At 35.3% G+C, this 25,667-nt stretch overlaps 1 protein-coding gene across 1 annotated transcript; it reads right to left on the bottom strand.

Annotated features, from left to right (window-relative positions):
* Positions 1 to 2,583: 2,583 nt before the first annotated feature.
* LOC120355648 lies at positions 2,584 to 7,649 on the bottom strand (the record flags this gene model as incomplete). The annotated part of the gene is made up of 2 exons (XM_039444256.1): positions 7,587 to 7,649; positions 2,584 to 2,777 (listed from the first exon to the last, which is right to left on the bottom strand). Coding segments are annotated over exons 1-2 (239 nt in total), but the record flags the coding sequence as incomplete, so codon positions are not given.
* Positions 7,650 to 25,667: the final 18,018 nt, after the last annotated feature.

Raw genomic sequence — 25,667 nt, 5'->3', positions numbered from 1 at the left:
TCCCTATTCACACTCTCTCTTTTCTTTATTTCCCACTCACTTACTCACTCTCTCTCACTCTCTCAATCTCTCTCTCTTTTTTCCTTATTCACACTCTCTGTTCCCTTAATTTCTCACTCAATCACTTACGCTTTCTCTCTATTTTTTCCTCTTTCTTTCTCATTTGCACTCTCTCTTTCTCTTCATTTCTCACTCACTCACACATTCACTCTCTCTCTCTTTTCCCCTAATTTTTTTCATCATTCGAACTCTCTCTTCTTCTTCATTTCTCACTCTCTCACTCTCTTTCTTTCTTCATTTCTCACTCTCACACTCTCTTTCTTTCTTCATTTCTCACTCTCTCACTCTCTTTCTTTCTTCATTTCTCACTCTCTCACTCTCTTTCTCTCTTCCCCTCACTCTTTTTTCCTATTCTCTTTCTTTCCTTCTCTCACTATTTCTTTCTCGCCCTCCGGTCGTGTCACTCTCTCACTCTCTCTGTAGGGTTGTGTGACAGAGAGGACCAGGAGTCCTAACTCCGCCCTAATAAAAGCAAATAATCAATCATATTACCCTCTCTCACTCTATCTCTATTATTCCCCTCACTCCACTCACTCACTAATTCCCTCTCACTCTGTAAAGACCGTCTACATCTTCTTACACAGAAGATTGTTCTCTACACACCTAACCTCTTATCCCATTCACTCTCTCTCCTTATCAATCTTTCTCTTCTCTCTCTCTCTCTCACTCTTCTACACTCTAACTTTGAATTCTCTCTCTCTTTCTAGCTTAAACAAAACCCAAGAATGTTCACATCTCATCAGTACGTTATTCTCCTTCACTCCGTCATCCTGAAATCTCACTCTCCCAAACGCTCTCTTTCTTTCTCCTTCTTCATTTTTCTTTCTCTCTCTATAGTACAATTGAAGACTGTCCACCATGTCTTATTACTCACTAGGAGTGCGCTCTTAACACGACTGTGGTATTCCATCAAAATGTCCTATTTTCGTTTTTTTTTTTTGCTCCCACTTTCTACTTTCTCAAGGTTGTTTTCTTTCGCTTTTCCTCAAGAACTCTTCGCCCTTGTTCATCTGTTGCTACCTTTTATTTGGGTCATGTGGATTTTTCTTCTTCCTCTTATTCTTCTTCTTTTCTACTTCTTCCTTTCCTTCTTCTTCTCCTTCTTCTACTTCGAGTAGCGTCACATAGTTTCACGAACAAGAACTGCTAGGACTATCAGCTTGGAACATAAGCGCTCTATATCATGGGATATCTTCTTATGCGATCTCTTTTCTATGGTATCACCATAAATGATACTGTATCACCTCATAATGATACTGTATCACCTCATAATGATACTGTATCAACGCACATGATATAACATCAACACAATATGATACATTATCATCCAACTTGATACACAACTCCATGATGCTATACAAAACTTCCAAACTTTGAATGAATTCTACAAACCATGGGATATCTTCTCATGCTATCTTTTCGCTATGGTATCACTATAAAAGATACAGTAACACCACAAAATGATACAGTATCACCACACATGATACAGTGTCAACACAATATGATACAGTATCATCTCAACTTGATACAATCATAGAGAAACTATAGCATAAGTAGATATCCCATGGTATAGGGCGTTTATGTCCCAACTTTTACTGTTATCTCAAGCTGATAGTCCACGAAGTTCTTTCCCGTGAAGCTGTGTGACACTGGTAGTCTCTCATACTGTGCCTTTCCTACACTCTCACCCCAACAAAACAGTAGAATTCGACAATAATCAACAGTAATCGGCTTGAGATAACAGTAAAAGTTGCGACATAATCGCCCTATACCGTGGGATATCTACTTATGCTATTGTTTCTCTATGATACAATACACCATAATTTGATACAAAAATTCCAAGCTTTGAATGAATTCTACAAACCATGGGATATCTTCCATCTTTTCTCTATGGTATGTATCACCATGAATGATACAGTATCACCACAAAATGATAATTTATCACCGGACATGATACAGTATAAGCACAATATGATACAGTATCATCTTAACTGGATACCCAACTTCATAATTTGATACAATACTTCCAAACTTTGAATGAATTCTACAAACCTTGGGATATCTTCTGAGGCTATCTTTTCTCTATGGTATCATCATAAATGATTCAGTACCATGACACATGATACAGTATCAACACAATATCATCTTAACTGGATACTCAACTTCATAATGTGATACAAATCTTCCAAACTTTGAATGGATTCTACAAACCACGGGACATATTCTTATGCTATATTTCCTCTATGGTATCACCATGAATCATACAGGATCACCACCCATGATACATGTAGGACCACGACACATGATACAGTATCAACACAATATGATACAGTATCATATCAACTTGATACACAACACCATAATTTGATATAAAACTTTTAAACTTTGAATGAATTCTCCAAACCGTGGTATATCTTCTCATGCTATCGTTTCTCAATACAGTTTTCATGATATAATCGTTATTATGAGTTTTTATAAGTATCGTTTCTCAATACATTTTTTATGATATAATAATTATGTTACCTGCCAGACGTCCTATGCAGTCCAACCCTGTCCGGTTTGGACCTGACACCTCCGAGTCTCCTGAAGGCCTCATCTCCACCCTTGTAGTGTTCTGCCACAAATTTGGCCTTCTGCTTTAGAAGTGACACGGTCAGTGCAAACGAGAGCACCATTATCGCCATAGGAATGTAGAAGGCTATCAGGGATCCGAATACTGCAAGAAAAATGAATCATTGAAAGTTTATTCTGGATAATATTGTTGAAAGATCAATAGCGGACCGGAAACCTGGAAAAAAATAAATCATACAGTGATTTTGGGTTATTATTATCATTATCACACATCACAATAGTAACATTAATATCATCTTCAGCTATTAATAGTGCAGATGGAAACTACTGAGATATTGCAATTATTCAAAGCTAATGAATCAATTATTATTAAACGAAATCCAAATTGAATGCTGTAAATCAAATCAAATCAAATCAAATCATTTATTTCGCCATTTAAAAAAAAATCACTCCGAAGACTTCTGCTACTGCAAATATTGACAACAGGGTAAACAACTAGATGGAAATTCGATGAGCGCTACTATACAAACATTATTTTTAGCCCGGGAATCGAACCCAGTACCTTCTAATTGCCGGCACGAATGCATAAGGTGCGTACAGACTTTCGCTCTGCTCCGCAACCGAACGTCACTCCAGCAGAGCGATTGATGATCGACCGGCGAGCAACAGTGGTTCGACCGGGAACGCGAGAAGATCTAACATCTTCCGTAATGTTCATGATGGGTGCGTCGGCGGTGCGACTGTGGTTCGATGGTGGTACGAGGGCGGTACGAGGGCGGTACGAGGGAGGAGCGTGCTAGGTGCGGGTTGGAAGCACGAATATGTGTACGCAGCTTTACACTTACACCAAACTGATAATCACTGGACAGCAGTGCTCATTTCGCTTAGCAGCTATATGGCTGGCCGCTATGGCTTCGTATAAAATGAGCGCTGGTATTCAGAGATTGTCAGTTTGGTGTAAGGGTAAGCATTCCTGACCGGCAATTAGGAGGTACTGGGTTCTATTCCCGGGCTGACAAATGATTTTTGAATAGTAGCGCTCATCGAATTTTATCGCTCATCTAGCTGTTTACCTGTTATCAATATTTGCAGTAGCAGAAGTCTTCGGAGTGAGTATTTAATTTGGATTTTCGTTTAATAATAATCAGCTACTTTTGAAGAATTAGTTTTCTGAAGTTATAATTATTCAGTATTTTACTATGGCTGTATTCAAATTCTATGTAGGCTCTAGGTGACTGTAATTGTAGTCTCAATTGGGCTCTCATATAGTTGAAGTTTCAACATAGAGCAAAGATAGCATATTAAGAAGATATGCCATTGTATAGGGCGTTCATGTTGCAAATTTCACTGTTAACTCAAGCCGATAGTCCTAGTAGTTGTTTTTGGTGAAGCTATGTGACGCTGGTAGTCTCTCATAGTTTGGTAGAGAGTTAGTGGGGAGGATATTTTTAATATTCTTTCCGAAGAATGGACATTGATATGTCCAAAGCTCCGCCAATTTATGTAGATGCATAACAATATAATTATCTACAGTTATTACAAATTGCTTCTTCATATCATATACAGTTCAATAATTATTTTCTTAGTCTATATTATGTAAATTCATCTATAATTTTGCTGTATTGTAAGCTATTGTATATAAGTGTATAAGCCAGTATATATTGTAATCTACATAAATAAAGTACTCAATCAATCAATATTGTGCCGTTCTTACACTCTCTCCCCTATAACACAGTAGTAATAGACAGTAGTCAACAGTAATAGGCTTGAGCTAACAAAAACTCGGCTTCAAACTTGAAACATAAACGACCAACACCATTGTATATCTTCCAGTACTATCTTTCCTCTATGATATGGTATCAGATACAGTATCACCACAAATTGATACAGTATCACCACAATATGGTACAGTATCACCACAATATGGTACAGTATCACCACACATGATACATTGTCATCTCAAATTGAAACGAAACACCATAAATTGATACAAAACTCTCTATTCATGCTATCTCTTCTCTATGGTTTCATAAATTATTATGACATAATGATGTGTTTAATTCCAGGTTTGCAGGCTTGACAGCTTCTTCAAACTACGATAAATCTGATAATCTCTAGTAAATCTCCGTTTAAACCGAGATACTGCCCTAATATGGGCCAACTTCAAGTAAATCTCCAGTTTAGTCTATCTTTAAGCCTGGTTTATTTCATTGTATTCAGTCATGTAACACTATTTTGTTCGGTTTATTCGATCAAATTCCAATTAGTAGATAAATAGTAAGATTAACGTTATAAGGTCAGTGTCTATTATGCCATCTTCACCACCGATTTCTCGAATAGATATATTCTATTCAAATTATTTTAGTATATCAGATTGATATCAATGATAACTTGATTGTATGGTATAAGATATCGTGATATTTCTCCATCAACGTCTGATTCTTTCACTGACTGCATTTTACATTCTTTTGCTTATGAGATATCATTTTTCTTATATCTGAGGCATAATTCCTCATATTACAACAATAATTAATAGTAATATAATTATTGTTGTAATCTGAGAAATTATTCCTCAGATATAAGAAAAACTATATTCATTTACTTATTTACAATGCAAATGACACTAATGTAATAACATTGAAAGATAAAATAATAAGGTAGTCCTTGTGCTATTTTTCTTCCACATTTATAGGTGACAAAGTCCAAGACGAGGTTAGAATTTCACGTGTACAATTTTTATAAAATTTTGGTCCAAAATAAACATTAAAACTATGAATTTTGAATTTAGATGGCTTAAATTGATAAATTGATTAAAATATTCCATTCAATTACCACTTTCAACGAATAATATTGAGTTATTTAAGAAATTTGGAACTATTCAAGAAACACAAACTCGTAAACACTAATAATATAATTATATAACTTATAAATTATATTATTATCATAAGCAAAAGAAACGTAAAATGCAGTCAGTGAATCGAATAATCTATGGAGATGTTCTTTGTTTTTGTTCCTCTAAAATATTCTACATGTAATAAGTAGAATGTTATTCATCAAAAACTTTCTAGTGAACGTGTTTTGAGTGAGCAAGGTATTGCACCAATCAGAAGCCAGCAACTAAGCTTGGCTCCTCCCATCGGTGAACGATCTTGTTATCCAATGCTCTTGGTTTTGACTTTCCTTGCCCTACTACCATAGGTAAGGAAAGTATTGCTTTCCAAAAAAAATTAAGGTACCCCAATTTCAAGTTTTCTATACGTTTCAAGGTCCCCGAGTCCAAAAACATGATTTTTGGGTATTGGTCTGTGTTTGTGTATGTGTGTGTGTGTGTATGTGTGTGTGTGTGTATGTCTGTGAACACGATAACTCCATTCCTAATTAACCGATTGACTTGAAATTCTAAACTTAAGGTCCTTATCCCTGAGGACCCGACAATAATAAATTCAAAAAATTCAATTCAAGATGGCGGAAAAAATGGCGGATAATTACTAAAAAACCATGTTTTTCACGTTTTTCTCAAAAATGGCTCTAACGATTTTCTTCAAATTTATACCATGGATAGCTATTTATAAGCCCTATCAACTGGCATAAGTCTCATTTCAGGGAAAATTTCAGGAGCTCCGTAATATTCTTGAGAAAAATGGCGGATAATGACTAAAAAGCCATGTTTTTCACGTTTTTCTCGAAAACGGCTCCAACGATTCTCTTCAAATTTATACCATGGATAGCTATTCATAAACCCTATCAACTGGCATGATTCTAATTTCTGGGAAAATTTCAGGAGTTCCGTAATATTCTTGAGAAAAATGGCGGATAATGACTAAAAATCCATGTTTTTCACGGTTTTCTCGAAAACGGCTTTAACGATTTTCTTCAAATTTAAACCATGGATAGTTATTTATCAGCTCTATCAACTGGCATCAGTCTCCTTTCTGGAAAAACAATGGGGGGTCCACCCCATCCTTGGGAAATGGACTTAGTAACCTCCTTCTCGTGCATGAAGTAGGTAGGTAGCGCAGTTCATAAAAAGAACACATAGTCGAGATATTTCATCTGTAGAACAGCTGTTTTGACGACTTTGAAAAAATGACGACTAGAAAAATCATCGAATTTCACAATTATTCACACAAAGAAAAAGTACTTTGAAAACAATTATATATACACATATACAGAAGTCTGATCGTAGTTTCAAATATGAGCAAGGAAAGTTGTGCGAGTGTACCACACCAGATTTTTTTTAATACAGTATTAGTGTAATACGTCTATTTTCTGTTTTATGGCTATTTTTAATATAAATAGAAAAACAAATATCAGTACTCCTGTGATACTCAACATGTTGTGATAAAATAATTCAAAAGGGGTACTGAAATTTGTATTTCTATTTATAGTGTAATACGGTACATCATACTACTTATTCACTTCAAGAAGGATTGTGTGAACCAGTATACTGTTGAAGCAACTTTAATAGTAGAGAATGGCTAAACTTGAAAACTTGAGATAAAAGCATAGAGAAACAATAGCGTAAGTAGATATCCCATGGTATAGGGCGTTTATGTCGCAACTTTTACTGTTATCTTAAGCCGATTACTGTCGATTATTGTCGACTTTTACTGTTTTGTTGGGGTGAGAGTGTATGAACGGCACAATATGAGAGACTACCAGCGTCATAAAGCTTCACAGGAAAGAACTACATGGACTATCAGCTTGAGATAACAGTAAAAGTTGCGACATAAACGCCCTATACCATGGGATATCTATTTATGCTATTGTTTCTCTATGATAAAAGTCTCTTTTCGTTTACACTCAACGTATATTTCTTCATCATGAATCCATCTCTCAAGAATCAGTCTGGAACGTATATGGGCATTACATGAAAAAAATTATGAATCTAAAAAATAATTATTATGAATTATGAGAATGATGAATATGAAAATAATTTATTCTGATTAGATTACCCAGAAAGCCTTGTTATGTATGGCGCATTTCCTCGGCTCTGGCATTATGTTGGTAGAATCTTCGATGCCTGTAGATTGCCAGGAATTGTGACATGAAACAGAAAAAAAAGATAAATTAATTATTACTCATCATCAATCATTCACACATGTATTCAGATGCGAATTCGTATCCTTTCTCTTGCCTTGAAAACAATGATTACAAATCAATTATCATAAATACACTACACAATTTTCACAAATTAGTAAACTATTCAAACTACATAATAGAGATTTGGAATTTGGGAGTGACTCTTTATTCTTTATTGATTGATATAATAATTACATCATCAAAATTATAGAGAGAGAAAAAATAAGGTAACCTTGTACTATTCCTCTCCCAAATTTAGATAAGGTTACATATAGTCCCAAATAGGTTGAGTCTTGTAGTTGTTCACTTCACAAAACTTTCAGTCGTTGATTAATTTTCAAAGTAGATATTTAAATTTGAATGTTTCAAAACCAAAAATAAAAGAAATATTTCACATTATTATCACTTGAATAGGAAATATTCACATTTTAAAGAGATAATTTTGATTGACCTAGAACAAACCTTATTCTTTTTATAGATTCTAGTCTATATATTCTTCTCTGGTATTTATATTATAGTTTTTGAAGTCCAAGCAGTATTTGGAATTTGAATTTATCATTGTATACATCTATGTCTCTCTTCATAATTATCTATTTTTTCAAGTCATCTTTATTTGGTCTCTTCTCACGTTTCTAAATTTTCTCTCCAATATATTCAGATTCATATTTGAGCACACAAAATTCCTATATGCTTCCATAATATAAGTTTCTCATCTCAAATTTATAGTTTATTTGAACCCTGACAAACAAGAGACAGGAGTTCGACAACAAGCAAATTCGTCCCAAAGTTTGTAACTACAAATTTGAAATAGATACGTGTGGTGCAAACGTGAACATTTGGAACAGTAGTAGTGTTGTACCCAGCTTAACTCAAACTATTTCAACTCTTGTCTTACTCTCTCTCTCACACACACACACACACTCTCTTACTCATTCTCTCTCTCTTACACTCACACTCTCATTCTCTTACTCTCTCTCTCTTATTTACTCTCCCTCACCCTCTCTTACTCACTCTCTCTTTTTTGGTAGAGAGTTAGTGAGGAGGATATTTTTAATATTCTTTCCGAAGAATGGACATTGATATGTCCAAAGCTCCGCCAATTTATGTAGATGCATAACAATATAATTATCTATAGTTATTATATTACAAATCACTTTTTCATATCATATACAGTTCAATAATTATTTTCTTAGTATAAATTATGTAAATCCATCTTTAATTTTGCTGTATTGTGAGCTATTGTATATAAGTGTATAAGCCAGTATATATTGTAATCTACATAAATAAAGTACCTACTCAATCAATCAATCCAACTCTCCCACTCACACTCTTTCTTACTCTGTTACTCACTCACTCTCTCTCTCTCTCTTTCAGTCTATCTTTTACACTCACTCTCTTTCCGGTCTTTTGTTACTGGGAAGGATATTATATCCTTTTCCGAGAGTCGACAATTATTTGTTGAAACACCGCAGATTTATCTAATACTAGCCGTCAGGCTCGCTTCGCTCTCCATATCCGTCTAGTCAGGCTGCTCCGCCCCCTGGACCCCCGACTGGATCGTCCAAAAATGGGATCCACGGGCTCGCTTCGCTCGCCTGCATTTTTCATTTGAGCATACTTCATTCCATCAGAAAGTCAAAGTACTGAGAAAAGGAAGAACAGCTGAGAAAAACGTTGTAAAAACGATGATTTTGAGAGTATCTTTGATGAAATATTAAAGTCACCTCATCACAAAATTTTTAGACCCTAGCTAAATCTCCGTACCAAATTTGATGATTTTCGCTAATTTTAAGCGTATCTTCGGCGTTATTTCAAATTCCTTCTAACACAATATTATTACACACCAGCTGAGCTTCTGTAGTAAATTTGAACGTTTTCTGTTCATTTGTTCTCGATAAATCTGAGAAAAAACAAAAAAACGCTGGAAAACGCAAATTTTGGGCGTATCTTTGGCGTTATTTTAAATTCCTTTTAACACAACATTAATTACTCCCTAGCTGAGCTTCTGTACTAAATTTGAACAATTTCTGTTCATTTGCTCTCGATAAAGCTGAGAAAACGCTGGAAAAACGCAGATTTTGGGCGTATCTTTGACCATATATATATATATATATATAATAGAGATTACTAGCCGTCAGGCTTGCTTCGCTCGCCATATCCGTCTAGCCAGGGGCTCCGCCCCCTTGACCTCCGACTAAATCGACCAAGAATAAGATCAGCAGGCTCGCTTCGCTCGCCTGCATTTTTCATTTGAGCATTTTTATCATAATTATGTTAGGACGATCCAGTCGGGGGTCCAGACTAAACGTTTGGCTAAACGGATATGGCGAGCGAAGCGAGCCTGACGGCTAGTAATATAATATTCCCAGGAATAGCTCTGATTGATGTAGCAGTGCCCAATAAATTTTTCCGCGATAAATGCATTTCAATCTTCAACTTGGTGCCAACCTTACAAAGTCAACTCAACTTAATGCCAACCTGACAAAATTATTAATTTAGTTACCAGTTAACAACTGTTTCAAAGAGGTACTCTCTCTAGATTATAGTTTTATATTAACATATGGTATGGAAATTCCAATTATAATTAAGAGATTGGGAGAAGAAGAATATACATGCTAAAAGACAAACTTCAAACCCTTAAAAACCACCCTTAGAGTTAAAATATTGCCAAAACATTTCTTAGTGCGCTTCTAAAGGGCCAACTGAACATTTTTGGACCGGTAGATTCTTAGTTCTGCGAGTGAGTGAGTGAGTCAGTCAGTCAGTCAGTCAGTGAGTGAGTGCCATTTCGCTTTCATATTATAGATTATGTTAGCGTTATTCAAATTACATCCAATCTTCAACCTGACTATAGTTCAATTAGATTTATATCAATTTACAACCGATTTATCAATGCTATTACCTGGCAGCTATGACAATGATAATAATTACATCTTACATGATATCCTAATCTAGGTACTACATGAGTAACATTTGATACAATAGCATGTACAATACCCCTCTAACAGTCTAGTACATAGTTATACATGTTCACAAGATTGTCAATTCTCCTTAGGGACTCCAATGATAGCTGTCCTCTATTACATGATCTTGAAATCAGGTCCTGCAAGGACAAAGGACTCCACTAAATTGGTAATTAAACTGTATTAATGAATATTACGTCAGATATTGTGCCAGTAGCCTAATTTCAGTGATTAAAACTAATATAGTGAGGTCCACGTTATAATGGCAGTGTTCGATTTGCAATGGTTTATGCTATCCTTGTCTATCATTCAACAAAGCGGATAGCGCTATCTTTTTCTCGCTTTGCTCTGTTGCCAGATCGTCTCTTAGCAATGTAGAATGAATGATTGATTAACAAAATATTTCATCTTGATTATGATATTGTTGGAAAATATTATTTCTTGCTTAGTAAAATATAATTGATTATTTTAAACGAGAATGAACAGTTAATATTATATCAATAAACCTGTATCAGCTACCGTCTGTAGAAGACATTGACAAGACAGAGGATCGGCCACGATGTTCCCTTATCTTTCTCTACTGCCATTATAACGTGGACTTCACTATAGGTACTTTGATATTCATCAAAATTAAAATCGCCTCATTAAATTTATTGATTGAAATTTCGAAAATTTGTCGAATTCCATGTTGACAGAAGCTCCAAAAATATTGAATTTAATGACTGAGATTATTACTAATTTTTTTTCGAATTTCACGTCACATCATGTAACAATATTGATTATTGTGAATCCAATTACCAGGGCAGATGTTTCATTTATTTAATGTCTCTTTCCTGTTAGGGCTAATTGTAATATAAATAGATACACAACAAATGTCAGTGCCCTTTTACATTTTCATTTATTTAGTTTACAACGTATGCTTGTCTATCAACTTTTTATTTGTAGAATGATTTCTTCAATGGAATTCCAAATAAGGGCACCCGAAAGCCCTATACAAGCAATGTTAACTAAATGACACATATCTCAAGAATGGTTAAAGATAGAGCCTTGAATTTTTTTTATTCGAAAGATAATCAAAATATCTAGTTCCTACCACAGGTTTTTTCAAATCAACAATAAAAAAAAAAAGTTATGATTTTTTTTTCAAAACACGATTTTTTTCTCATAATTTTCTCATTCAATGTACTCTATTTTTTTTTTAATAAACCTTGTCCAAAAATCTTGTGAGAGGAACTAGATATACACCTAAGCTACCTGTGTTACAAATTTGAGAGCTCTATCTCTAATAGTTATTGAGTTACATGTCATTTAGTGTTTGAAAATCAATTTTTTCAGGAAGCGAAGAAAACCAAAAAAATAGAATATTTGTTGTAACTCACAGATCAATATCCTCCTGCGCAGTAAGCTGGATTGTCAGGGTCTTCATCTGCTTCATAAAGGTCTTCCAGTCTTCTTTTCTGTACATTTCTTGTCTGCCTGATTTTCTTTTGGAGTTCCAGAGATGCCTTTTCTCCATTTCTTATGCGTTCTTTGTCCAGCCGCTTCATTGCCAGCACCATGTTTCTTCCAGCCTCCAAACCATTTCTTCCATAACTTTCACTTTGGAAATATATCCTTCATTGAAAGACGAAACAGCTTCATATACACCTAACTCAAGGACAGGAGGGTCACAAAAGTACGTTTTGGTACACGAGTCCAAATCAGATTGTTCAAGGACTCGTTGGGATTTTGCGTCTTGCCCTTCAAACATTTTTCTAGAAGTAGAGGATCAGCCAATGATTTGAATACAGGTTTTATCGCTGACATGATGATTTCAGGTATGTGGAAGTGGTTCTTGTGGTCATATACTGCATTTTCCATTGCAGCTTTATGGAATTTGCACCAGGTATTGGCATCCTTGGGACAAAGTTGATGGGTTGGATTTTCATTTGTTGACTGAACATGGAAATATGTAGCCCATATTGCTCTCTGCATATCTTTTACACTGTGAGTGTTCCTTCTTATTGCCAACCCATAGAAAATTTGGAGTTTTTTTACTCTCTCACCTGTCAGACGTCCTTTTCCTTTGAGAGGTTTTCCGTCACTCAACTTTTCATTTCTCAGTTTGAAAAGTCGTGTCCCCATACGTTTTTGGATGTGGCCAATACACTCAAGTTTGTGTATAGAGACATCCTGACCATAAGGCTGTGCCTCACAAACTGCCTGATATCCTTTGGAATCTCCATCACCCAAATATTCGGTATACTTTACATTATACTTGGGCATGGAGCGGCTGAAAAGTTTGATGGCACCATCAATTTCCATCCCCCCACTTGTACCACGGTAGTTGGCTTGGCAGTCATCTTCGTGAATATTTTCAAGCCTTTGTGGGCATTTGCAATATTTTGATAAAGCACAAATATCTAGAACCTTACCAGTGTCCACTGATGTGAGAGAAACTATGCCATTTAGCGAAGAGAAGCCTCGCTTTTGCCAAGAGCCATCTAAAGCTACACACAGATTTCTATCATCACTGTTTTCAGCACATGCTTCCTCAACTGCAGACTTCATCGACTCTTCACACACAGATTTCACAGTTGAAGTTAGGGCTTTCTCATGAAGGGAAAACATTGTCGGTGGAGCAGATAAGTTCATGATACCACACAGACTTTGAGCACTTTTATATCCTTTACCAATTGTTCGCATACCTAATATGAGCCTAAGGTTCAAGTCATAAAATGTATGACTTTTATTATCATCATTATTCACCTGAATAGGCCTATCAACTTTTTTACAGTTCTCAAATGTTTTTACAGATTCACAGTTCTTGCACAATATTTTTATTTGTGAAGCTAGGCCTACAATTGACTTCCTACTTATGTGTAGTGGATGATTACAAAACTTACAAACTGCAATGTCATGTAGCATCAATTCAAGAACGTCTAAATCAATTATTTCGTAGCACTGAATGTCATTTCTATCATTATATTTGTCAAGGTTCTGACTTAGTTTTATCTTTGAGCTGGAAGGTTGATAATGATCATGTTTTTCTTTCTGGATGGGTGTAGATGTAGCTGCTTCATCAGTTGATTTGGCTACAACTTTCTTCCGTTTATAAGACAAGCGTCTTGTTCCAACTTTCTTTTTATTTCCCATTGTATTACACAATAAAACTATAAAATGTACTTACAAATCACTTTGACTTTGTTTTTTTAGACACAACCAAACATCAAAAATCGAAAACTATAAAAATCGCATCCAACATAACCGCAAACCGCAATTCAATAACAACAACACTATTCACCTTCAACTACACATGTTCGTATCATTGCCAACATAACAATGTACATCATAGCGAAAGAATTGTGAAAATCGCTTGATGCATTCAAAAGTTATACTGTTTTGAAATATTTGGTAATTTTCTTGAAATCAAAGTTAGAAAAAGGATTGTAGAGTATTAAAAAATACCAATTTTCATTGTGAAATAAACATGCAAATATCAAGTATCTTATATGAATGCATTCAGAAAACAAGATCTATTCAATGGCGCCAAAATTCAAAAATCGACAAAAAATTTTTTTTGCCTTTTTGGGTGCCTTTTTAAACAAATAATATCAGGTATAATAATTAAAAAAAATATTCTTAAATGAATATAAAGACTAAAAAATAAAACCGAATAATAAAGTTATCTCCCTTATATAACCTAAACTATATAAAAAGACACACCCAGAAATTATAAAAACAACTGATAAAAAATTAATCTTAATCAATCAAATAAAAAATAATCTGTAGATACAAGAATTGAAACTAAAAAAATTATAAGTTAAGATTAAAGATAAATTCAACATATGAAAATATATACCTAAAAAAAAAACAATAAAAATAAGAAAAAAAAAACTGAATGTGAAAAAATCACATTACTATGTGATAGAATCTGTAATTTATGAGATACTTCGTGGAAGATCTGTGATATCTTGTACTTTTATCATTGATTATCACTACTTTGAAATTTTTCAAACCCAAGAAATTAGTTTCCGCCACACTGCACAGAAAGCAGCTGTTTTCCAGTTCCTATGTAGATCTTGTTTGCAGACGACTCTCGTCTGACGTAAGAAACAGGTTTCTTTCCGGCCCAGGCCAGAAAGAGTACTCTTTCCAGCCGCTAACATGAAAGTCCGTAGTTAATTATCCATCCGCTAGATCGGGCGAGTGTCAACATTCTGAAGTCACCATTATTTCAGTTCGAATTTCGAATCAAACTAATTCAGCAATCGCTTCGCAACCATTTTTATTCAATTATTTATTGTTGATTAGCGCATTCCGAATTTTCAAAAATGCTTGGAGATGACGACGCCCGTGATATTCCAAGTGAAATTTTAAAAGAATCTGAAATCCTGACTGCAAATCTTCTACCACTAAAATCAAGAGATAGGTAATATAACGAGTATTCTTTATTTTGTATTCTTTATTTATTTTGTCAGCAATACCTGTAGTGTGGTGAAAAATATCGTTCGCACCACGGGCAAAAATGTATTTCCGGCTCTCAATCTTTTCTAGTTCTCGGCCTACGGCATCGGACTTGAAAACCGATTTCGAGCCGGAAAAATCTCATTTTCTGCTCTAGGTGCGAAATATACTATTAAACGTGGACTGCGACTACGCCCCGTTTCAGAAAGCCAATTTTCCGACTCCAGCTGTTTGAAGTCTAGAACTTGGTTGAATTCCGAGCTCGAAAATCTACTCTAAGAGTATATTATATGAGTCTACTCTCCCAGAATGAGAAGTTTCCGAAGATTAAGCTGTTTTCTTTCAATTGTAATTCAGTGGGTCTACAGTGTTCCCCATTATATGTGTTGAATTGTAACAAAGGTAGAATACAAGCCTTAATGGTCTCTATAACTCTATTCTTTTTTGGGGCATTCTAACATTTATACACTCCAAAATAAAGTTTATTCTCACTTTCTCTCTCATTCGGTCACTTTCTTGCTCTCACACTTACTCACACTCTCTCTCTTTTCTTTGTAGCCCAAAATCTGATCTCTCTATTTTCCGATCTCAAACGCTACCTTTTTTGAACTTTCTCTTACTCCTGTTTCTTCTTCTTTCTAAGTTTCCTGTTCCTTCTCTCTCTTACAGCCCTTTCTAGCTGTCATTTTCTCGCTTTCTCTCTCTCTCTTTCCTCTTCTCCTTGTAGTCCACAATCTGCTCTCCCTATTTTCTGACTAATCCAATCTCAAATGCCACCTTTTTGCACTTTCTCTAAATCCTGTTTCTTATTCTTTCTAAGTTTCCTGTTCTGCTCTCTCTCTTACTGCACTTCCTAGCTGTCATTTTCTTGATTCGTCTCTCTCACTCTCTCTTCCTTTTCTTCTTGTAGTCCACAATCTGCTCTCTCTATCACTCTACTTATCTGATCTTAAATCCTTCCCTTTTTCATCTTTCACTTACTCTTGAGATTCCTGTACCTACTTTATCTTACACTGCACTTTCTAGCTATCATTTTCTCGCCCTCACTCTTTCTCACTCTCTCTCTCTTCCTCTTCTCCTTGCAGACCGGAATCTCTCTTCTCTATTCTCTCTCTCTCTCATTTAATGCCGAATCCTTCCCTATTTTTGATATTTCTCTCACTCATAATTTTCCTGTTCCTACTTTCTCTCACTGCATTTTCTTGCTGTCACTTTCTCCCTCACTCACTCTCTCTCTCTCTATCTACATGAATGAAGAACTCTAGTCCAATCAAATCTCTCTCTCTCTTTCCTCTTCTCTTGTAGTCCACAATCTGCTCTCCCTATTTCCTTCCCTATCCAATCTCAAATCCTTCCCATTTTTTTCATCTTTTTCTCACTCATAGTTTTCCTGTTCATACTTTCTCTTATACTAGATACGATTTTGCTCACTCACACCCTCACTCTCTCTTTCTCAAACTCAAACCCACTCCTTCACACTCTCTTTCTCTTCCCCTTGTATCTCATAATCATTTCCACCTCATCCACTCATACTGACTCTCAATCTCTCTCACTCTATCTCTATCCCTCTTTCTCCTCTGTCTCTCTCCCTCTCTCTGTACCACTCTCACGCTCCCTCGCCCTCTCTTCTCATCCTGTTCCACCAATAGAAATTAAACTAGATCACGTACTTCCTGTATCGTTGCTAGAATTCTTTACAAGCTCAACAGAAAACATTTCGGCCAAATATTTAGTACTGTTGAAGTGTGAATGCTGCTATGAGTGTTTTTCTCCTTCTTCTCCTTCTTCTCCTTCTTCTCCTTCTTCTCCTTCTTCTTCTTCTTCTTCTCCTCCTCCACCATCATCGTCTTGTCCACACGCACGTTATGCTTTTTCTACACATCTTCCACTCCTTCTAACAGGATCGCTCTATCCTTCTCCATCACCACACTGTTGCCAAATTGTTTGTAGACTATTCAAAAATATGCTGAACTACTAAAATATTAGAATCCAATCATGGAAATCCATTATTGTAGCATAAAAGGTATATATTTCCATGGTGAATTTCAGTTATAATTCTATCATTATTAACACGAATAATGTCGTTAATTAATCTCGCTATTAGATTCCAAGGGGAAAACCATATCAAGCCTTCTTTAGAGTCGGCAGAGCAGGAATCTTTTCGATTGTTGATTGGGTTGGCGCCTGAAATAACGCCCAATATGGTCTCACCCTGAGAGTGAGAAGGACAATAATCTTCAGATCCGATAGGTGGGGTGGAAGAAAGAAGAGAAAATCTAAAACCCCTAGAAGGAGAGGATAATTGTCTAAAATCCTCTGGACGTCCAATAAACACTCAGTATTGTCTCGCCCTAAGAGTGAGAGGGAAAACAATCTTAAGAACCAGAAGGTGGGGTGTGAGAAACAAGAAGAGAGTCTAGAACTCTTAGAAAGAGAGGTCAAGTGTCTAATAAACGCTTGGTATGGTCCCGCCCGAAGAGTGAGAGGAACAATAATCTTAAGAACCTATAGGTAGGGGTGTAAGAGAGAAGAAGAGAATCCAAAACCCCTAGAAGGAGAGGAAAAGTATCTAAAATCCTCTGGACGTCTAATAAACGCTCAGTATGGTCTGGTCCCAAGAGTGAGAGGGTAAATAATCTTGAGAACCAATTAGTGGGGTGGAAGAAAGAAGAGAAAATCTAAAACCCCTGAAAGGAGAGGAAAATTGTCTAAAATCCTCTGGACGTCCAATAAACGCTCAGTATGGTCTCGCCCTAAGAGTGAGAGGAACAATAATCTTAAGAACCTACAGGTGGGGTGGAAGAAAGAAGAAGTGAGTCTGAAACACGTAGAGGGAAAGGAAAATTGTCTATAATCCTCTGGACGTCAAATAAACGCCCAGTATGGTCTCGTCCCCAGAGTGAGAGAAACAATAATCTTAAGAATCTATAGGTGGGGTGAAAGAAAAAAGAAGATGGTCCAAAACACTAGAAAGAGAGGTCAATTGTCTAAAATCCTCTGGATGTCTAATAAACGTCAGTATGGTCTTGCCCCAAGAGTGAGAGAGACAATAATATACAGAAACAATAAGGAGAAATAAAAAGAGGGTTCTGAACACCTAGAAGGAAAGGTAAAGTGTCTAAAACCCTCTGGACTGGTCCAAAGAAAGTCCTAGGAGAGATTAAAGTGTTAAACTATCCCCCAAATAACGTAAAAAAGGAGGTAGAGGGAGTAAAGGGTTCACCTACACCTCCAAAAAAGTAAAATAAGGTTGTAAAGGGGGGTAGAGGGTTAAACTACCCCCCAAAAAGAGTAAAAGAATGAGGTAAAGTGTCCAAAAACACCCGAGCCCCCCGCGAATAACGTGAAAAAGGGAATAAAAAGGGGTGAAGGGTCCAGAGAGTCCCCAAAAAAGGAGGAAAGGGGCCATCCCTTTGTGACAGGATTCGATAACAGTTTTCTACAACTACTGTTGATCTACTTTTCCTTTTTCTCAGCTCTTTTTTCTTCCGTTCTTTCATTTCGAAAACGTGTTTTGTTTCCTGTACGCGCCGTGCGCCCCTCGCAAACGTGTTTTGACGATTAACTGCCATGTTTTCTCAAACGCCAAAAACACACTCACACTGGCACATGTCTTGAACACACGCTGACACACACACGCACAGGGGCACGAAAACGTTTCTCTTGCAATTTAGGACGGCGACGTGACCAGAAACAGTGCAGTGGACGACGGGAAACAATAGAAGGAGAAGAAGATTGAGAAGGAGAAGGAGAAGAAGAAGAAGAAGAAGAAGAAGAAGAAGAAGAAGAAGAAGAAGAAGAAGATGATGAAGGGGAGAAGGATGAGGAGTAGGAAGAGGAGGAGGAGGAGTTGGATGAGGAGGAGTAGTAGGTGATGAAGAAGGAGGAGGAGGAGTAGGATAAGAAGGAGGAGAAAGAAGAAGAAGAAATAGAAGGACCAGTGGAAGGAGAAGAAGGAGGAGAAAGAGAAGCAGGTGGTGAAGGTGTAGAAGAAGAAGGAGGAGTAGAATGAGCTGAAGGAGGTGAGGGAGGAGAGGGAGGAGAAAGAAAAGAAGAAGGAGAAGGAGGAGAAATAAGAGAAAGAGAAGACTTGACAGAGCGGGAATGTGTTGAAAAGAAAATGATATCAATATTGTGTGGTTGAGTGATATTTTCAACCCTATAATAGTTTCAGGGCATGAGATGATCTCAGCATTGTTATATAGGCTAGTGAGGTCCACGTTATAATGGCGAATAGGAGAACAGCACTGCGATTCTCTACCTTGCCACTGCCTTCCATAAAAGGAAGCCGATACTGGTATATCTGATAGGCTATATTAACTGTTCAATCTGTTAGTCAGTTCAGTTAGATTTTATTCGTTTGTTATTCAAATTTTATTCGTCAGTAAATAAATTTTTCATTGATTATGAATCTTATAATCCAATATATAATATAATAATATTATATAATATAATAATATACTATAATCTATATATCTAAAAGCGAAATGGCACTCACTCACTCATGACTCACTCACTCACTAAAAATCTACCGGACCAAAAACGTTCAAATTTGGTAGGTATGTTCAGTTGGCCCTTTAGAGGCGCACTAATAAATCTTTTGGCAATATTTTAACTCTAAGGGTTGTTTTTAAGGGTTTAAAGCTCGTCCTCTAGCATTTATATTCTTCTTCTCCCAATATCTTAATTATAATGAAATTTCCATATCATATGTTACTATAGAACTATAATCTAGATAGAGTACCTCTTCGAAACAGTTGTTAACTGGCAACTGAATTAATAATTTTGTCAGTTGGCACCAAGTTGAAGATTTAAATGCATTTATCGCGGAAAAATTGATTGGGCACTGCTACTTCAAACCTGGGAATATTATATTACTAGCAGTCAGGCTCGCTTCGCTCGCCATATCCGTTTAGCCAGCCGTTTGTCTGGCCCCGACGGATTGTCCTAACATGATAAAAATGCCAAATGAAAAATGCAGGCGAGTGAAGCGAGCCTGCTGATCTCATCCTCGGTACGATCCAGTCGGGGGTCCAGGGGGCGGAGCCCCCTGGCTAGACGGATATGACGAGCGAACCGAGCCTGACTGTTAGTATAATATAATATAATATAATATAATATAATATAATATAATATAATATAATATATAATAATATTATATATAATCTATATAATAAATCTTTACAATAGAGATAAAGTCAATGGAAATAATAGAGATGAGGAGTTGCCACTTTTCTTTCCACAGCCTTCTAGAATAAATAGCTGTGATTGAAACCATCCCGGTAAATCTGATCCAATATCAATGGTGATTATTGTATATATTGACAGTTTCATTTCAAATAAATCATATTTTTGAAATATATTATCACTTTTTCATGATTCAATAATGAATTCTGATAAATTGAGATCAAATTTTCTGGTATTCCTACACAGTCAACAAATTTTTCCGGCACTTTGGCAACGGTGCTGAGTTAAAAGAGGATAAAGCTATCTGCTTTGTCTAATGACTGACAAGGATAGCAACACCAATGTTGATCAGATACTGTCATTATAACGTGAATCCCAACATAGGAAACTACAAGCAGCATCTCACCTAAAAGTTATAGCTTCTCTTTGAATTTGTGAGTTTGTATGGTTGGGAGATAATTTGAGGTTAAGTTCAAGAATGAGTTCAAACTCCTATTGTGTTACTATTGTGCGTCTATTGTGTTTCTATTGTTAACAATACCTTTCCCAATATGGCAACCCCGACTAAACTGTAATAACTTGATAAACTATCGAGTGTCGAAGATGGAACTCGCTTAACCTTATCAAAAGTTCTCCTTTGTAGTAGTTTCAGTTGTGTAATAAATTATGTTATTGTAATGTATTGTTTACTATAATTTTGACAATGAAGGTTGTTTGTTCGCTAATAAATTCTAAAAATATCAATCTGGTGCACCTCGAAGTACAAATTTTAACTTTCCTTCTAGATTTTTCAGAATTGATTTTCAAATTTCAACCATGTGACATGAATACATACCATATGGTAACATGAAACTATAATAGTTCATCTCAATATTTCATCATTTATTCGTTTATTGTACAAAATACTTTAATCATAATATAATTATGACATTAAAGGAAAAACTAGGCTGAGCCTGTACTATTTCTCTCCAAAGATGTTGATGAAAAGTTGATGTTGTCCAAAATTTGAGGTTATGATATCATACACTGCTTCGTCACTTGATTTTTGATCCAGGAATAATGCTTTGAAGATTTTTATTTTTGAAGGGAACATCTCCGCAACCTTTAAAATCACTACAAGAGCTCCTAACAATATTTTATAACAAAAGATCCACTCACCATTCCCTTTATAAACCTCCTAACAGATTACTCAATCAATCTCCCTCATATCCAGATCCAATCAAACTTTCAGCCTTGGATAGTATGGGAGGCATTCGAGTTATTCATAATAAACTCTGACAGTAATTCAAAGTGAACCTTATATAGTTCATACTTCAAAGCAGATTTACCCACATATCACCCCGGCATTATCATACTTTGGGGATTGGAGATATTTGTTTGTTCTGGGGGAACACAGAGCCTCCTCTATATCTATGTATTAGTTGACTGTCTACTCAAATATATCTATTTATACCCCATTTTCATACTACATATTCACGGTTTATATCTATTTTTAGTAGATTGGAAATATTTGTTTGTTCTGGGGAAAGCACGGACCCATTTCTATATCTATTAGTTACAACCTACTCAAATAAATCTATTAATACCCCGTTTTCATACTACATAATATTCACAGTTTCATAAACAAATATTTCCAATCTATTGAAAATAGATTCTATTTTCAATAGATTGGAAATATTTTTGTTTGTTCTCTGGAAGGCATGGACCCTTCTCTATATTTATGTATTAGTGACCGTTAACTAGTATATAAAGATCTATTTATTATTTAATTATTATTTATTCAATTATATATAATATATATATACTATTTACACTCCATCTTCGGACCCATTCTATATCTATGTATTAGCTACAATCCACTCAAATATATATATTTATACCCAATTTTCCTACTACATAATCCACGCTTTATATCTATTTTTAGTGGAATATATTTGGTGAACGAGGAACTAAGCCTTGCTATAGTGAGGTCCACGTTACAATGGCAGTGTTTGATTAGCAATGGTATTGCTATCCTTGTCTATCATTCAACAAAGCGGATAGCGCTATCAATATTTCTCGATTTGCTCTTTTGCCAGATCGTCTTTTAACAATGTAGAATTGATAATTGATCAACAAGATATTCCATCTTGATTATGGAATAGGATGTCAATCTCGGGATTCCGGGATCCCGAATCCCGGGATCCCGGTCCATTTTTGATACCTAACAATCCCGGGATCTTTCAGCGTCAATCCCGGGATTTTCGGGATTGTAAACTGAAATTGTGAATCATATGTTCCAAAAACAATTCAATATTGAATTCATTTACGGTGATGAATATGAGTTTTATAACTAATTTATTGTTCTAAGTGTTTGACTAATAAATTTATTCTACAGGCACAGCCTACAGTTGCATAATACATAATATTGATTGTATACTACTCTTTACTGGCTTAATAGAATTCGCATTATCAGTTCGCATAATTGGCAGAATGATTGTTGATCAGTTGTTATGTCTCTACACTTGATTCTGTTTACACAGCACACCAATTACCAGTCTAGACGGCGCAATATTTGCAATAGTGCTGATGGCATTTCCTTGAAATGCATTCCGAACTTTGTAAAGACTTCAGAAATCAGAAATAAAAAAGCACTAACGATTCACTTTCTGTCTAATTATTCCTCTCATTTTCTCTTTCTCTATCATGAGTAGAATATCTAGTTGGAGTAAATATTATAGTTGGCTCTACGAAATTTCATTTAGTAGTGTAGTGGTTCAGCTATCGCGTTGTTTGGTCGGTATGACGTTACGGTCTTACAAAAAGTATTCTTATTTATTATTAATTCATGTGAAATTAATTCACTTTACAGTATTTGACGTAATTAAAGTGTGTGCTCTATCCCGTCCTAATGTAGGATAAAAATGTTTTTGTTCTACTTAAAAAGACTCTGATGAGTTATCTTGCTTTCCTCAGTTCTCACTATCATCTAGGATACAGCAAATTTAAGGTAGGATATAAGAAAAAACAGTTACTCCTAATATTGAAAGCATTTATAGAAATAGAATGTTCAATACATGCTAATATTATTAAACAGTATTCTTTATTCATTTTAATAATAGCCTCTTTAATGGGCCCTTTTCCATCTCCACACACTGTTACTGAACATGTAATTGAGGAGGAACAATTGGTTGAAAATCCATTAAACTGATTTTTGCCAATCCCGGGATCAGTCCCGGGATCCCGGGATTGATATTGGATAATCCCGGAATACCGGGATTAGAAATCAGTCCCGGGATTGACATCCCTATTATGGAAGTTCATTATAAAATTATTGAAAAATATGATATCTTGCTTGATAAAATATCATCGATTTTTTCAAAAAAGAATGAAAAGTTAATTTTACATCAATATTACATTCAATACTACATATAGTATAGTACATATTACAGTACATACTACATATTATTACAGTTAATATTACCTGTATCAGCTACCGTCTATAAAAGGCATTGACAAGACAGAGGATCGGCAACGTAGTTCTCCTATCTACCTCCACTGCCATTATAACGTGGACCTCACTATAGTATAATTATATCTATTTACACTCCATTTTCATACCACATAACCGACGCTTTATATATATTTTTTATGGAATATATTTAGTGAACGGGAAACTGAAACTCGCTAGCTACTACAATCTACTCAAATATATCTATTGATACTCCATTTCACCACTTCATAAACCACGTTTTATATATATTTCCACTAAAATATATATTTGTTGAACGATAGACTGAAACTTGCGGCTTTGTAAAGGGTTTAGCAAACATAAGCGAGGCTGGAAGATATCTATAGTTATACTGGGAGTCATCTATGGGAAATATAAAGTGTTTGAATGTGATAAACATAGATATATAATTGTAGGACACTTGGATGTCGGCTGGAGGATATCTATAGTTATATTGGGAGTTCACTACGGGAAATATGGAGTGGATGAATGTGATGAATATAGATATAGAATGTTAGGGAAGCTTTAATGGTTGGAGAAGGGTACTGAATAATTGAGTAAAGAGAATCCTAGAGAATCTAATGGCGGTTGTTTCAATGGATGGGATTTTATCTGTGATTTACTATGGATTATCGTGGAAGAACTATTTTGAATCATTTTTAATGTGATAGAGCTACTCTGTGTGGTAGTAAATAGTAGCTTGAAAAGCATTTAAACTGTAATTTCTATCGATTTTCTTCATCAATAACTTTGGATAACTTCGAATGCATAAGGAAAATTGTAGAGGAATTCAATCAAAGAACTCTCAGAAACTCTGGTGTTGTCGATTCAAATGATTTTATTGTTGAGAGTAATGATGTATTTATGTTTCAATTCATTGTCTCATTTTGATTTCTATCTTGGAGATGTATTTCAAATAAAAAATGAACTATAGAAATTCTATAACACTATTAACTTGAGAATAAACGGAGAGCTTTAAGGAGAAAGTTATCGACAACTTTTGAACAACAAAAACCTGATTCATCAGTCATGGGGTGGAGAATTTTGGAAAAGTGAATAAGCTTCTCAGGCAGATTATAGTGACTCGGAAAATCTCTCAATTTTTGTATATATTTTTTCACTATATGCATACAAAACTAAGCACCTTTGATAGATTATGCGAGGTTTTTCCTTTGAATGAGTTCTCTTGTAAATCCTTTTCTGAATATTTCATTGGTGATTTCAAAGAGGCCTAAAAAATTGTTGTAACTAGAATGTTCTTCTATGAATTTTCAATAAGGTTGAACAAGAAAATATAGTATTATAAAGAACAGAAGTGCCAGTAAGTTATTTCTGAAGGAATAGGAGTCATAGAAATATAAAAAAGTGACAAAAGTAAGAGAAAAAGCTCAACAGACGTGCTGATAATAAAGTCATATTAGTGTTATACTTTGAATAGTAATTACTGTAGGTTGTAATATTCTTGTACGGTAGGAAATGAATTGGAAACGAACAAGATCTGTATTGAAGAGAGATAGTTGCTTAAGCTCAACAAATACAAACGCATTGTCTTTTTTCTTTAGGGCTACTTTATATCAAGTCTTGAATATGGCATGAATGTCCGAAGTATGTTGTGACAAAATAATATTTGAAAGGTTACTGAGATTTATATTTTTATTTACAAACGCATTGATATTCATTCTACCTACACCCGACATGGCAACAGCATGAATAATCGTATAATACACTTCGATAATATTTCAACTAAAAATACTAGTAATAGTGTTATTAAAGAGGTAGTCTCTCTTATATTGTTATAATTTTTCTATCTATCAGCACCATCTCTTTCCACCATTTCATCATTCTCTCTCTTGCTTCCTCCCATCTCC

The sequence above is a fragment of the Nilaparvata lugens genome, unplaced genomic scaffold, assembly GCF_014356525.2.
Source record: "Nilaparvata lugens isolate BPH unplaced genomic scaffold, ASM1435652v1 scaffold3878, whole genome shotgun sequence".
Lineage (NCBI taxonomy): Eukaryota > Metazoa > Arthropoda > Insecta > Hemiptera > Delphacidae > Nilaparvata > Nilaparvata lugens.
Note: the sequence above shows the minus strand (reverse complement) of the source record. Positions and strands in the feature narration are given on the sequence as shown.